Source organism: Engystomops pustulosus, chromosome 6 (assembly GCF_040894005.1).
Source record: "Engystomops pustulosus chromosome 6, aEngPut4.maternal, whole genome shotgun sequence".
In the NCBI taxonomy this organism is placed as follows: Eukaryota; Metazoa; Chordata; class Amphibia; order Anura; family Leptodactylidae; genus Engystomops; species Engystomops pustulosus.
The window spans coordinates 39,774,887-39,792,164 of record NC_092416.1 but is presented as its reverse complement, the minus strand read 5'-3'; the positions used below and the strand labels follow the sequence as shown (position 1 = coordinate 39,792,164).

Below are 17,278 nucleotides of genomic sequence, written 5' to 3'. Positions count from 1 at the left end.
CTGGGGTACATACAAGATCGGAGCTGTAAGTTAGTTCTTAAAGCAAACCTGTAAGCAGGAATGTAATTTTTAGCTGGTGACAGGTTACAATAGCCTATTGCTATGCTGATTTTATAAATGCCGTTGTCAGCATTCTGAATAATTTCAGAACTGTGTATAAGTTTAATTCACATTACCTGCCAGCAGTGTGTGGTGAGTCATGGTTGGGCAGCTGCAGCCTGTGTCTCCTCTTCTCCACACTTATTCAGCTCTCCCCTACCCCTCTTCCTGTAACGTGTATTCAGCAAGAAGGGAAGAGTAGGGGGATTGTGTGGAGTAGAAGAAGGCACATACAGGTTGTACCTGTGGACACAAACAAACCTGTCCTGTGCTGGAGCCTGGCACCTCCTACCTGACAGTAAAGAGCCTAATTGGGTGTCAAAACTTGTAAAGGATCGGGGCTAGAGAAAAAATGTCAAATGTGCCAGAATCGGTAGAGAAGAACCTATCAAAAGATGCAAAGAGTTAAAGTTGGTGGAGGTTGCGAAAGGTCTTGTTTTTACTTTTTGTTTTCTGCTTCTAGAGCGGAGATCTTGAAAAGGAACAGCAGCGTCCAGCACTGAGTTGTACTCTGCCTATGTTATTTTACAGGTGAGTGCACAAATTCATCAGATTCACTTCATCAATTGTCTTGGACAACATTGCCTCCATATTACAGCTGAAAAGTTCTTCTGAACTAGACTTCCGTTGACTGCTGAACAGTCAAACCACAGAATGATGTTTCAGTTTTGGTAACATAATTTTTCCCACTAAACACAATCTTTCACGACCCTCTTTCAGTCTCTCTTTTGGTTCCTAATTATGGCAGTCCTACACTATTTAGATCTGCAGTTTGCAATGCTATTTTGATACAGTGATCCCCAATTCAAAATGATATTTAAAGGGGTTGGCCACTTTATTTCTATTTTATTTTGTTTTCTGTAATGTGTAAGTGTGGAGGTAAGGATATTGCGTAACTTGCCAATATACACCCATTAAAAGTTCTGCACTGCTTTCTTGATATGTAAAGTGAACGCGGATGAGATAAGACAGGAGGTGTTACTTTACATCTCAAGCGGAGCAGAATTATTTATAGATGTGTATTGGTAAATCACCTAATATCCTGCCCTGCCCCCCCCCCTCCCAATTAAACAGTCCAAAAAAACATGAGGTAAAGTGGCCAACCTCTTTAAGTTTTGGTAGGACAATCATCTCCACTAAACAATCCTTCTCGGAACCCAATTCAGTCATCCTTTTGGTTCCTAATGCTGGTGGTCTACACATGTACAGTAGATGCAAGAACTGTATCTGAAGTGTTCCGGGGACTGGTTTTGGGACATTGCATGGAGTTACCTGAGGTGCTTAAGGAGGTTGAGGCAGCTACTGACTGAAGGGGTGGTGGAAGGGCCTGGCTTCTGTCTATCCAGGTGCCCACGTCACCAGAAATGTGAAGAGCAGAAGTGCTGTTCAAAGGCACCTCCACACTTTTAGTCAGTATATGGCCCTGCCTCATCCTACTCGTGTATCACCAGAAAAAATGATCCCTGGTCGGGTATTGGCCCAGTGGTTTGTCTGAAGAGAAGCCGTATACGTAGTTTAATACTATTGTGTGTCCCTTCCCAGTTGAGGCTTCATCTTTCTACTGTTGACCTTTTTGGTATTCTCTTTGGATATGATCCTTCCATTTTGGATTTCATTAACAAAGTTAAACTTCTCTCGGTTGCAGGTTCTCCGACGTACTAGAATCCCTTCTAAAGAAATGGAAAGGAAATATCCTGGGAGAAGGCATTATACGATGTATCATGGGACAACTGTAAATGCAGCTTACAGTATAATCAAAGAAGGATTTCGGGTTTCTGAAGATGGAATGTTGGGGAGAGGAGTCTATGTTAGTAGAGATATACAGAAGGCTCTAAAGTATCCCATAAACACAATGGGTCCAAGAGTGGTTCTAAAACTTAATGTAAGAGTTGGAAAAGTTAAGAGAATTGACAGTCAAGATCACCCTATGCAACTTACCTGGCATGAAAATGGATATGCCTCTGCGTGGGTACCTCCAGGATGTGGTATGGTCCTTAGTGGGCAGGAAGAGGACTGTATATATGACCCTGACAGAATCAGCGTGATCGATGTTGTAAGCGGTCCTCAAGAACATGTTGATGCTTTAAAAAGTTTAATTGGCATAAATCAAGAATGAGCTTCATCGTAGGCCTTTAAAATCAGAAACTTGATATAAAGACAATTTTCACATATTTATCTGATGGAACAATCTCCAGAGACAGGATGTCAGGATAAGATGAAGGTTGCAGTTTGGAAACCGATGGTGAATTACATTTTGAAAATTATCGGTCTAAAGCCCATACATTATTTATTTTTATTTTTTTCATGGAGATAACATTGACCTTGGCTATTAGGTTTCAGGAATCCATTAAAATATTTGGAGTGTGAATCCAGTGAGAAATGGATGAGAAACAGATAGAACTCAGACTTCGAAACTGGATTCTGAGATCAGTTCATATGGATGAAAAACAGGATGTAACTGGATGTATCCACTTTGAACCAAAGACAAAAGTTTAGGACAACAATCCAACTTAATACAACATTTTACAACAAAAGACTTGAGCATAAGCCTCAGGTGGGAAATTAATTGGTCACAGCCTCCCCCCTCGCTAATGGAAATGCCCAGCAGCCTCCCCCCTCGCTAATGGAAATGCCCAGCAGTCTCCCCCCTCGCTAATGGAAATGCCCAGCAGTCTTCCATACAGGCTTCTTGTTATAGATCAAACCCATAAGAGAAGAGGAGCTGCAGGGAGTGCCAGAAGTAAGAAATAAGTTTATTATTTTTATATACTCGAGTATAAGCCAAGTGGGGCTTTTTCGGCTCAAAAATTGTGCTGGAAAACTTGACTTATAATATGGTGAATTGTAAAAGATCCTGGACAATCTCAATATCAAAGTAAGATATGTAATGTGTGTGTGTGGGGCAGAGATGCTTCAAGTCTTTGGTATTGTTCATCCAAAAATAATGTAGAAGTAATTGCACAGAATTATCTGTGTGTAATGTTGGTTTTTTTTTAAATTGACATTTAATAAAAAAAGAAAATTCAGACTCCAAATAAAATTTCAGTTGCCGTTTATTGAGCACAATATTTCTGGTTTTATTATACACATTGCCAAATATTTTAATATTGCAAATTAAGCAGAACAGAGTGTTTGTGCTAGAAATGAATTTTAGCCCCGGCCTACAAGAGGCTATTCTTGAAGTGCAAAGGGTGACAAAGCTGCATCTACTTATACACATCTTTAGTTCTCTCTATTTATATGCACAACTTTTATGGCTTGTACTAAGCTTTTTTCATTCTTCTAAACCAGGGCCTAGTGCACTAGTATGCAAAAGAGGGATCTTGGCTCAATTTTCATTAGAAAGCTTATGATTTCCTATAATCTAAGTAAAAAGTGGGCAACCATTTGACATGCAGCTAATTGGGATGTGGGGTTCAATATTTCAACATTCTAGTGAAGTGCTCTCTCAACTGCTAGAAAAATCATTTGCCTTAATAAGTGTACTATAAGATTTGGCAGACTTTGTGGTGAGGCATATGCAATTTCCACCACCTTAATTCTATTTGGATCCCAAACACAATCTTCTTCTAGCCCACTATTAACCATTCCACAACCCGCTGGCACCCAGGCGGTATCGTAGCCATATTCATGCCATGTCTTTTGCATGGGATGATATTGACGATCAATCTTCAGGACTTTTCCCACATTGACTCTGAGCTTCAGAACCACCTGGTCAGTTTTGTCCCCTAGGGGGTATCTTAGAGCTTTGTTTACATCTCTAGTAACATAGACCCCTCTTCCCAGCATTCCATCTTCAGATTGCTTAAATCCATAATGCATAATATTTGTAGCTGCAGAAAGTGTGGTACCATGATACATAACATAGATCCTCCCATCTTGTGGCTGATCAATACCACGGAGAAGCACTTCCAGAAATGTAGTGAGGGTTTCTTCTCTCCATATATCCAAACCTCCAGAAAAATATGCCATGGTAACTATAATTAAAAAAAAAAAGTTTACATAGAAACTCAAAGCATAAACATATGTAACATAAAGTACAAATCTCCACAATATACATACAATATTTTGGCACAGAGAGGTTGCTGGGTCCCTATATACTGCCCTAGCAACATGAAACTGGAATTATGTGACCATAAAAGAGGAAACGTGGACATTATAGCACAACAAAATATATTAAAAAGCAGAAGCTTTATTTAAAAGTTTCAAAATGTGTTCTATGCAGACCACTTTTTAAAATTTTAAGGCCACACAGGCTTTTCAAGTGTGCTTTTACTGTAGGAGTTAACATTTAACCGCTTAAGCACTGCCCATTGTAAATATGAATCCTAAAGTGGTAAGGGCTATATGGAGAAGACTCATAGGCTGCTACCTCTCCATATAGGCCATATAGGCCCTGCTCTATTATAATAATTCCTTTATTTATATAGTGCTCACAGATTATGCAGCGCTGCACTGAGCTTGCCAAATAAGTCCCTGTGCCCAATGGGGCTCACAATCTAATAAACCTACCAGTATGTTTTTAAGTGTGGGAGGAAACAGGAGGACCCGGCAGAAACCCACGCAAACACTGAGAGAACATGCAAACTCTGTGCCGATGTTGATCTGGATGAAACTTGAACCCATGACCCCAGCGCTGCAAGGATCCAGTGCTAATCACTGTCTCAGTGCTATTCTACAGTAGACATCTGCCGCTGGCAATAGTCGTGGAAGTAACTTGTTAGTTGCTGTGGTCAAAGCCAATCATTTCACATTTCATTGCAATACAGTTGTATTGTAGTATATTGCATGATTGATCTGACCCTTTAGCATTCAAACTCCCAAACTCTAAAAAAGTAGTAAATAAAAACTGAAAAAAATGTAAACAATATAAAAGATTAAAAAAAAAACTGTAAAAATTCAAATATCCCCCGTTTGCTTAGAATGCATTTAAAACAAACAGTCATAAAAATGTTAGGTATTGCCACGTCCTACAAATTACAATCTATCAAAATATACAAAATTACAAATTATTTACGTCGGTAATCCCTGTTACAGAAAATAGCACCCAAAATGTCAGAATCGCCACTTTTTGCCATTTTAAAACGCCAAAAATTTTGCATAAAGAGTAATTAAAAAGCTGTACATTCCCCTAACTGGTAGCAGTGAAAAAAATGCAAAATATGATACTTTACAGATCTCTATACACCGAAAAATAAAAAAGTTATTAGTGTCAGAATAGGGCAAAATGAAGAACATTTATTTGTACAAAAAGTTTTAAAATTTATTAAAACATAAGAGAACCTGTACAAATTTGTTATCCCCGTGATCATTCAACAAGGATACATGAGAGCGGTCAGTTAGAACGCACAGTAGAAGCCTAATAATAAACAGAGTACACAAAAAATGCTAAAAAGTGTGTCTTTTCGACAGTTTCATTGCATTTGAAATTTTTTTTTCCAGCTTCCCAATACACGGCATGGAATATGAAACAATGCCACTAGGAAGGACAATTTGTTACGCAGAAAACTAACCCCTATACAGCTCTGTAGATGGAGAAATAAAGAGTTATGGATTACTGAAAGTAAAAACTGAAAATGCAAAAAACTAAAATGACCTGGTCCTTAACCGGTTAAAGGAAATCTACAATCACCTTGGGGTATAATAAAGCAGGATTCCTTATTTGTAGATCTGGGTGCCCTGATTCTATTGTCTTTGTGGGGTCTTTCTGTTGAAAAACTAAGGCCACCTTCACACTTACGTTGCAGATCAAGTCAAAGTGAAAAACAGATGTTTTTGGTCAGTTTTTGCTAGGAGTCATTAGCATTTTTCTTTAGCGTTTTTTTTGTTTTGTTTTCAATGCGATTTTTTTTTACGCAAACAATGAGTGAAAAAGACTCATGACTGTGTTCTATTTTTCTATGGCACCTGCATATGTTTCTTTCACCGAATGCATTGTCCGACAATCATGCACTCTGCCGCGATTCACTAAGATCGTGTGCCCGATATCCTGCATGTGTCACTTCTCCGCTCAGGTCCACTGGAGTTCACCTTCTTCTTCCTGGTGCATGTAAGTGCTTGGGCTTGAGACACATTTTAAATCTTAAATCCTGCACTCAGTACGAATCAGTCGCCCCCCCATTCTGCCGCATGAAAGCACAACACAATTGTCTCCACTCCCCTACTATCCATAGGAGCATAGCGTCATATGTCTTGAACTTGATTTGTAAAGCCCTATGGAATTTGATGGCGCTATATAAATAAAGATTATTATTATTAACATGCTGCACTGGTATAAGTGCTTATCAAGATGTTGGTTGGGCTGTTAAAAGCTGTTAAAATTTAAACTAACAATTATGTTGGTGTTTCCTATGCTTCCTATACACGGCGGTCCCCTACTTAAGAACACTCAACTTGCATATGACCCCTAGTTACAAACAGACCTCTGGATATTGGTAATTTATGACATTGACAACCCAACATTTTTAAAATCCAATTGTCAGAGAGACCAAAAAAGTTCTGGCTGGGATTACAGTGATAAAATATACAGTTCCGACTTACATACAAATTCAACTTAAGAACAAACCTACAGACCCTATCTTGTATGTAACCCCGGGACTGCCTATATGTCTTTATAACATCACATTGTAGAGCTCAGTCATTACTCACCGGATTGCAGAGGAAGACTAAGTGCAGCTCTTCCTGCTTATCTTCACCTTATATAAGCTTTCACAATAGTTTCACTTGTACGAATGGATTTTTTGTTGTCACACAGAACACAAGTGAAATGCTGTTATTGTTTTAGAACCAAAAACAATGAGTAAAAACAGAAGTAGAGATCCTGGTGTACTGTGCTTCAAAAGAAAAAGTCTTCGTGTTTTGATGGTGTTCTCCGGGTTTTCTTTTTTGAACCAAGTATTTTTTATTTGACTTTTTTTAATATTAACATAAGCAGATGCCCTTAATTATTATATAAAACTTAGCATTTAATTAGATCAAGTTAAACAATAGTCTCAGCATGTACAAAAACAAACAAACAAACACACAAAAATGTAATGTATGTTGAACCTAGTCGGGGATAGTCAACATAACCCAGGACAATTCTTCCTGGATAGATGCATGATGTTTGAGGGCATACACGTGTTTAGGGCATGTAAGATAGGCATATATGGGGAAATAAAAAAGATTTAAAGTAAAAAGAGAGGTTTGGTCTCACCAGTCTTCATCCAAAGGAGCGAGGTACAGCACTAGATTGGTTGTGCTCTTACCTGTCTTCATCCAAGGGTTGGGAGTAGGGAGATGTGTTGTGGCGTATTCCTAGTTCACCCTACTATATCTTTACCCTGTCCCCGTTGAATAGCTCCCGGCCCTTACAAGGGCGGTCCCCAGTCTGCCCCTAAGTGCAGCTATTAAGCCCTCAAACTAGAGGATGCATGAAAAAATAAATTAATTCCCTACGCGTTTCGTGTACCGGTAAAAGTACACTCCTCAGGGGAAAAAGGATTTCAAAGATAATAAGGTTTATTCAGCAATCTCAGTTAGGAGATCCACCGCACAAAATACAGACATCTCTTCAACTGAGACTGATAATTCTGAGACAGATTCCTCACAAGTTAAGCAAAGGTCTAGAAGCAGGGGTAGAGGAAGAGGACGAGGGGGCAACAGAGGAAAAAGAGGCTCAGGGGCTTACAACAGGGATTTTTTAGACTACCCCTATCAACTGAGAGATCGAGGTACCCAGAACATCCAACAGAAGGCACCCACAAAATGACTGCACAGAGACAAACTGACATGCAGATAATACCTTAACAGAACATCAACAAACTGTTTTATCTAAGGGGCTCTCCTTTGTACCCAGTTCGGACTTTGATCTCTTTGGAATGGTTAAAGATCTTAACCTTTTCGTACGTAAGCTTAAATGTCATAAGTACATTGTAAAACAGGACAGAAAGATCAGTTCCGAACTGGGAGTTCCAGAGGATATCCTCCCTGACATTAGACTCTTAACGAGTCTAGCAAATGAGAATATTCCCGCACAGAGTGGGAAAGGTCCTTTTACAAACTGCAAACTCAAAAGTACTCGTTTACCACCAAGCATGGACATGTCACCTATTGATGTTTTCCTCAATAGAGTCACTATTGACCTTAAAAAACTTAAGAGAACCCCAGCTTGTTATAACTGTACAAGGGAGGAACTTGAAGCTCTGAACACCTTACAAAGGGATAAGTCCATTACTATAAAACAGTCTGACAAGGGGGGGAACATCGTCCTGATGGACACCCCCAAGTATAAGGAAATGTGCCTAAATCTCCTTAAGGATAGAGAGTCCTATGAAATCCTCCCCTCGAACCCCACAAAGTTGTACCTTGAGGAGCTGAATACTCTACTTCAGGATGCTAAAATGGGGGGATTGATAGATGATTCAGAATTCAACTTCCTTAAACCTAAACATCCTGTGGTGGCAACTTTTTATAGTCTGCCAAAAGTTCACAAAGGGCTGTGCCCACTAAAGGGACGTCCGATTGTGTCGGGAGTCGACAACATCACCCAAAACTTGGGAATTTATCTTGATAAGGTACTAAGGGATTTTGTAATCACCCTCACTTCCTATACCAGAGACACACTGGACTTGTTATCCAAGTTAGAAGGGGTGACCTTAGAGGACGACCACCTCCTAGGCAGTGTGGATGTCGAAGCACTGTATTCATCCATACCCCGCGAAATGGGCTTGAAGGCAGTGGCCCACTTTCTGAGGTCCCGAGGGAGGCAACATGAGGGGCATAACAACTTCATCCTCAAAGCCCTAGAATTTTGCCTCACCAGGAATTTCTTTCTTTTTAATGGACGTTTCTACCACCAGCTCAGGGGCACGGCAATGGGTTGGCCCTGCGCGCCAACCTACGCCAATTTGCTCCTGGGCTGGTGGGAGGAAACACTGGTTTCAATGAGGAAGCAGGTCTGGACACTTCAAGGGTGGAAGCCTGGTATAGGTACATCGACGATGTACTGGTAATCTGGAAAGGCTCCCCTATTGACTTTACAGGGTTCGTGCAACAACTTAACACTAACCCAATAGGGCTACGTTTCACACAGGAAAGCTCTATGTGGAATCTCCCGTTTCTGGATGTGTCCATTACCGTGAGACCGGAGGGGCCCTAACAACAGAGGTATATAGGAAAGCCACCTCCACAAACTCATTGTTAAGATGGGAAAGCTGCCATCCAGCCCCGCTTAAACAGGGCATCCCTAAAGGGCAGTACCTCCGTTTGAGGAGGAACTGCTCTGACACCAGTACTTTCCTGAAACAGGCGGGGGACCTACGCCAAAGGTTTAGGGACAAAGGCTACCCGGATAAAATTCTCAGGTCAGCCTTCCGGGATGCCCTTCATAAGGATAGAGGGGACATCCTGAGGAAACAGAGCAAAAAGATCGACGACAAAACCATCAGACTCATCACCACCTTCAATAATGGGACAAAAGTCGCGAGACAGATATTGGAAGAACACTGGGACATCCTTATGATGGACCCTGACATCGAGGATGTCATCAGTTCGAGACCCACAATAACATACAGGAAAGGCCGTTCCCTCAAAGATCGTCTAGTCCGGAGTCACTTCAGTGATAAACGGGATTCTACCTGGCTAGGTAGATCTACCACTTCAGGCACTTTCGGATGTAGCGGCTGCATCGCCTGTCCCCACATTCTGAGATGCAAATCCTTTACATCGTCAGTCACAGGAGTAACTTACAAGATTAAACAGTTCATTAACTGTAGGACGGAGGGTGTAGTATATAGAGCAGTGTGCACATGCAGAATGGAGTATGTAGGAAAGACAAAATGCGAACTTAAACGAAGAATAGGTGCACACCTAGGCGATATAACCCATAAGAGGGATACGCCACTGGCCCGCCATATAAATCAAGTCCACAATGGGGACGTGTCTTCAATACGGTTTCATTGCATTGAGGCAGTCCCTAGACCCCCAAGAGGGGGTGACTGGGACAGAACCATCTTAAAAAGGGAGACAAGATGGATTTTCCTTCTTGACACGGTTGCTCCCAAAGGTTTAAATGAAACCCTAAACTTCGCCAGTTTCCTATAATCTCCCTTCCTAGTACTCCTCTCTTCCTGCTCACCGCACTGATATTCGCTAAGAAACAGACTGACAACCAATTATTGAGTAGTTTACTCTACCGGATATATATCCAACATACCCATATATGACGCAGTACGGATTGGATACATCTATCTCATAATTTCCCCTGATAGGGGAATCCATATGTAGTCTGTTGATTGGCACATAAAGTATCATCTTCTATTAGCCTCTTTCTCCCCCAAACGCACCATTGTACATAACGTGGATGTTTACCCACAGTCTTCGCCACTACTTTCGTTTTCTTATCTACTAGTTGAATGTGTCCAAAAAACTGTTTCTAAGATCGGTAGTTATAGTTCGTTATATGACAAAAACAACTATTCAATGATAAACCAGAACTAAAATTGACCATTATTAAAAGCCTCGAGAAATAACCTGGAAGTGGGGGATCGATCTGGCTCACTACGACGAGAGTTCATTATGGCCCCTCAGATTCAGGCTTTCTTATGAATCATGCGGAGGAGAACCTTCTATCTTAGTCCCCGCACGATATTAGGCAGACATCCCCCTCACAAGTGAAATTCACACTTACCTGTCATGCTAGATGGGAGAGTGCAGGTGCGGCGATGTCAAGATCGGGACGTGGGAGGCTGGGCCACTACTCAGCAACCTCCGATCCTGGACCACGGCCACAACCATGACGTATCGCTTCACGGTCATCTGCCGGAGGCGTGGTGTGGGCGGGCCTTTCTCAGCCTTTATTTGGCGCGAGCGCAGCAATTCTGGCGCCGATGCCGTCCCTGACCTAGCGTTTGGGTCCATGCTTGTGTGGGAAAGACGAGCCACTGCCCGCTTCCCGTAATCTCTATGGACCGATGTCCATTTCAGACTCAAGCTTAGTTCCGCAATTACAACTTTTTCCCCTGAGGAGTGTACTTTTACCGGTACACGAAACGCATAGGGAATTAATTTATTTTTTCATGCATCCTCTAGTTTGAGGGCTTAATAGCTGCACTTAGGGGCAGACTGGGGACCGCCCTTGTAAGGGCCGGGAGCTATTCAACGGGGACAGGGTAAAGATATAGTAGGGTGAACTAGGAATACGCCACAACACATCTCCCTACTCCCAACCCTTGGATGAAGACAGGTAAGAGCACAACCAATCTAGTGCTGTACCTCGCTCCTTTGGATGAAGACTGGTGAGACCAAACCTCTCTTTTTACTTTAAATCTTTTTTATTTCCCCATATATGCCTATCTTACATGCCCTAAACACGTGTATGCCCTCAAACATCATGCATCTATCCAGGAGGAATTGTCCTGGGTTATGTTAACTATCCCCGACTAGGTTCAACATACATTACATTTTTGTGTGTTTGTTTGTTTTTGTACATGCTGAGACTATTTTGTAACTTGATCTAATTAAATGCTAAGTTTTATATAATAATTAAGGGCATCTGCTTTTGTTAAACTTGACTACTATTTGTGCCTGGTCAAAGGACTGGTTCCCTGTGATTGACCAATCATTTACTGTGGACTGGTTACTGCTTTGTGGACTTTTTTTTAATACAAACAAACAAACATACATTGCATTCCAGACAGTGAAGGTTCTCCCGGTTTTCAAGTCTTCTTGAAAAGGCAATGAAACATGAAAAATGCATAGTGGGGGTCATTTTCTAAGGGCCCGATTTGCGTTTTCCCGACGTGTTACCCGAATATTTCTGCGGTTTAAAACACTTTTTAAACTTTAAAGCCGGTGCAGGCAGGTACGCACTCGGCGCTTACTGTGCGCGCGGCTACATAGGAAGTGAATGAGAGCCGCGCGCATGGTAACTCCATGCGCCGGCTATAAAGTTTAAAAAGTGTTTTAAACCGCGATACCGCGGTTTAAAACACTAACTAAAATAAGCGCCGGCACCAGCTCACCCTGAGCTGGTGCTCGGTATTGCCATCGGAAACCTGCCACTTCAAGTGGTAGGTTTCCTTTCAATAGTCACTGACTGGTTACTTTCATTTACCCTGTAAGTGCACCAAATATGTTCTGCTTTTGCGCACTACAACATATTAACCCGTCAGAGTAAAAAAGCAGAGCCCGTGCAATTGGAGCAGGAGCCCAACACAAACTGACAGCCTGGTAAGGTGAAATTTAAAGGGGTTGTCCACTCTCAGCAAATAGTTGATATTGTGTGTGTAAGTAAAACTTATACAATTTTCCAATATACTTTCTGTATCAATTCCTCACAGTTTTCCAGATCTCTGCTTGCTGTCATCCTATAGAAAGCTTCTATGTGTCTTTTTTCAGTCACATTTATTAACATGTCTCTAATATACACATTTTCCTCTCAAATAATTTCGAGCAGAATACCTCCTAACTTTCCCCCTTTTTTACGTAACAATTAGGACATGTGATATATGCATTTGTCTATCCTGCTCTCCCCTTCACTTGGATACTACTATTTGGATGCGATGGGACCTTCCAAGTTACTTACCTACATACTGTTCAACAAGATGGTTTACTCACCTTTTCCGCATATGAGATGTCCTTATGAAGATCCAGTGATGCTAATACGAGACTATTGCTGTTCTATTGTTCCTACATTCTGTTACTTTCCTTGTAAAATATTGAGAAAATGTCCTGTGATTTATATACTTTCAGGTGAATCCCCCTGTGTAGGATAGCAGGAAATATTCCTGCAGACCTCATGCAGCTCCCGTGTTCTGATAAGATGCCTGATTTCTTTACTACCCCAATAATACTCTTTGTACCGCATTTACTATGATAATTGCTTCTCGATGTATGATATAATCTATTATTATTATTTGGTAAATTGAAGCTTTTTATAGACAGATGTTCACCATATGTAACTCAAACCTAATTGTTTATCATACTTGAATGATTGCACTACTTGCCTCCTTTTCTAGTCCCTATAATATGTGTTTTGCTGACCGTTAGCAACCGTTAACATTTACACATCTTGAGTCGCACTATAGATCTATATATATCGACTTCTTTATTATTTGTAATTCAGGTCGCCGCTTTCTTGCCTACTTTCAGGCATTGTTCATCTTGGTAATTGCGGTTTTTTGCGCTCCCTGTATGAGTCACAGGGTCTCCATGGTACCTGTGCAAACAAACAATCCCCGGCCGGGGTAGCGCATGCGAGTATACGTCACTTCCGGTTTTTCCGGATCTACTTCCGGTTTGGCGCTCCACCGCAATGGCACGCTGCAATCGCTTTCTCATTCCTTCCAGGGACTATAAAAGGTCAGTAGCGATCACTATGGGCCCCATACCCCTGAGGAAGTTGTGTGGGGAGCCCGTCACCCCCGTCCACTTGTGCCCTCCTTGACTGCTCATAGGTCCGCCGCTTATATCAGAGTACTCTTCTTGGTATCCATTCATGCTTTTTTTCATGCTTATCTGCCTACAATACATCTTTTTGCATCTTGTATGGAGCCGGAGGCTGCCATTTGGCTTTTGACATGTTTAGATAGGTTAGGGGACCCATCTTGTTTATTTAGCAACTGAAGCATTTATCTTACTGTTGGTCAGTCAGGTTGGCCTTGTACCACTTACCTTGTGTTGGTCGGGGGGTAGTTTACAGATTCACCATACCAGGTGACTGTATGTTTTCATGTATATAGTATTTTTAAATGATTTTAAATGTGTGTATTGTTTCTGAACATTTGTCATTATATATTTTTTGTCTAATAAACTTGGATTTTCACTTTGTACTATACCAGAGCCCTTGAATGCACTCTTTTTTCTTTTGGTATTGTTTTCATGTTGGTATTTGTGCATTGGCTCAAAAAGACTTATTTGTGGTTGTGCTACACCCCTCTCTTGTTATTACAACATATTAACCCGTCAGAGTAAAAAAGCAGAGCCCGTGCAATTGGAGCAGGAGCCCAACACAAACTGACAGCCTGGTAAGGTGAAATTTAAAGGGGTTGTCCACTCTCAGCAAATAGTTGATATTGTGTGTGTAAGTAAAACTTATACAATTTTCCAATATACTTTCTGTATCAATTCCTCACAGTTTTCCAGATCTCTGCTTGCTGTCATCCTATAGAAAGCTTCTATGTTTACTTTAAGTGGATACAAATCTGTCTATGGTCATGTGATGTCACACAGGTGCACGGTTCCTCGTATCACACAACTCTGATTGCTCTCTGTGACAGTCGTGCACCTGTGTGACATCACATGACCATGGACAGATCCATTGTAAGTAAACAATGAAGCGTTCCACAGAAGGACAGCAAGCAGAGAGCTAAAAAAAAATGTGAGGAATTGATACAGAACGTATCCTGGAAAATTGTATCAGTTTTTCATATACAAACAATATGAATTATTTGCTGATGGTGGACAACCCCTTTAACTATAAAATAAATATTAAAGTTCTACTACACACATCAAAGTTAATGTTAAAAGGGTATAGTTTTGTCATTGTCTGTACATTTATTTTTTCTTGTAATAACTAGACATGGACTACAGTTTTCTTGGACCTCTACATTGATAAAACTCCCAAAGATTAGATTATCAATTCTTCCTGTAGAGATGGTCTGTGAGGAGTGTGAGACACTGAAGGGGTTAACTGTGGATGGGCGGTATGTTTCCCCTAGGTTTTGCTTCTATGCAAGGCCTTAGTGCTGAGGTGGGTTTGTCCAGCACCTTGGACACAGGTGATGGGAGCAGCCTAATTAGCCTGGATAAAAGGACTCAGCAGAGTTGAGTGGGTTGTCTCTCTGTGGAAGGAGGCTGAGAGGACACAGCTCTGACCTGTGTGTCTGGAGCAGCCACGTGATTTTTGTTTAGCGTGAGTTAGTGGACTCATTGTATAGTTAGCACCCTGACGGGTAGGTTTTCTTTTGTTTATTTAAATACCTGTATGCAGGGGTGCACCTAGCCTTTCTGCTGCCTGAGGCGAGCTATAGAAAGACGCCCCCCCCCCCCACAATCCATATATGTAATATATCAAGGAGCGTCAGGACCAGACCCAATCATATTGGGTTAATATGAAAATAAAGCAATGCAAAATACATAAAGTGTGCCACCGTTCACTATATAATACACACAGCAAGTTACTACAAAGAACAAAATACATAAAACGATCCGCCATATAATATAAAATCAATACAGCGTGCCACCATATATCATAAAATACATCCGGCGTCCTTCATGTAATATATAATACATACAGTGTGCCGCCATATACCATATAATACATACAGTGTGCCGCCATATACCATATAATACATACAGTGTGCCGCCATATACCATATAATACATACAGCGTGCCGCCATATACCATATAATACATACAGCATGCCGCCATATACCATATAATACATACAGCGTGCCGCCATATACCATATAATACATACAGCGTGCCGCCATATACCATATAATACATACACTGTGCAGCCATATACCATATAATACATACAGCGTGCCGCCATATACCATATAATACATACAGCGTGCCGCCATATACCATATAATGCTTACAGCGTGCCACCATATACCATATAATACATACAGCGTGGCGCCATATACCATATAATACATACAGTGTGCCGCCATATACCATATAATACATACAGCGTGCCCCCATATACCATATAATACATACAGCGTGCCGCCATATACCATATAATACATACAGCGTGCCGCCATATACCATATAATACATACAGCGTGCCGCCATATACCATATAATACATACAGTGTGCCGCCATATACCATATAATACATACAGTGTGCCTCCATATACCATATAATACATACACTGTGCCGCCATATACCATATAATACATACAGCGTGCAGCCATATACCATATAATACATACACTGTGCCGCCATATACCATATAATACATACAGCGTGCAGCCATATACCATATAATACATACAGCGTGCAGCCATATACCATATAATACATAGTGTGCTGCCATATACCATATAATACATACACTGTGCTGCCATATACCATATAATCCATACACTGTGCAGCCATATACCATATAATACATATAGTGTGCAGCCATATACCATATAATACATACAGCGTGCCCCCATATACCATATAATACATACAGTGTGCAGCCATATACCATATAATACATACAGCGTGCCGCCATATACCATATAATACATACAGCGTGCCCCCATATACCATATAATACATACACTGTGCTGCCATATACCATATAATACATACAGCGTGCTGCCATATACCATATAATACATACAGCGTGCCTCCATTTACCATATAATACATACACTGTGTCGTCATATACCATATAATACATACAGAGTGCCGCCATATACCATTATAATAGATACAGCGTGCCCCCATATACCATATAATACATACAGCGTGCCGCCATATACCATATAATACATACAGCGTGCCGCCATATACCATTATAATAGATACAGCGTGCCCCCATATACCATATAATACATACACCATGCCGCCATATACCATATAATACATACACCATGCCGCCATATACCATTATAATAGATACAGCGTGCCCCCATATACCATATAATACATACAGCGTGCCGCCATATACCATATAATACATACAGAGTGCCGCCATATACCATTATAATAGATACAGCGTGCCCCCATATACCATATAATACATACACCATGCCGCCATATACCATATAATACATACAGCGTGCCGCCATATACCATATAATACATACAGCGTGCCGCCATATACCATATAATACATACAGCGTGCAGCCATATACCATATAATACATACACTGTGCCGCCATATACCATATAATACATACAGCGTGCCGCCATATACCATATAATACGTACAGCGTGCCACCATATACCATATAATACATACAGCGTGCCACTATATACCATATAATACATACAGCGTGCCGCCATATACCATATAATACATACACTGTGCTGCCATATACCATATAATACATACAGCGTACCACCATATACCATATAATACATACAGCGTGCCTCCATATACCATATAATACATACAGCGTGCCGCCATATACCATATAATACATACACTGTGCTGCCATATACCATATAATACATACAGCGTACCACC

The 17,278-nt window shown here is 40.9% G+C and overlaps 1 protein-coding gene across 1 annotated transcript in view; it reads right to left on the bottom strand.

Annotated features, from left to right (window-relative positions):
• Positions 1-1,738: 1,738 nt before the first annotated feature.
• LOC140065888 (uncharacterized) overlaps positions 1,739-17,278 on the bottom strand; it is a 115,902-nt gene continuing 100,362 nt past the window's right edge. The window contains exon 5 of the mRNA XM_072113449.1: positions 1,739-3,984. Within this exon, the coding sequence (XP_071969550.1) occupies positions 3,532-3,984 (453 nt within the window). The 3' untranslated portion in view covers positions 1,739-3,531. The remainder of the gene's footprint in view (positions 3,985-17,278) is intronic.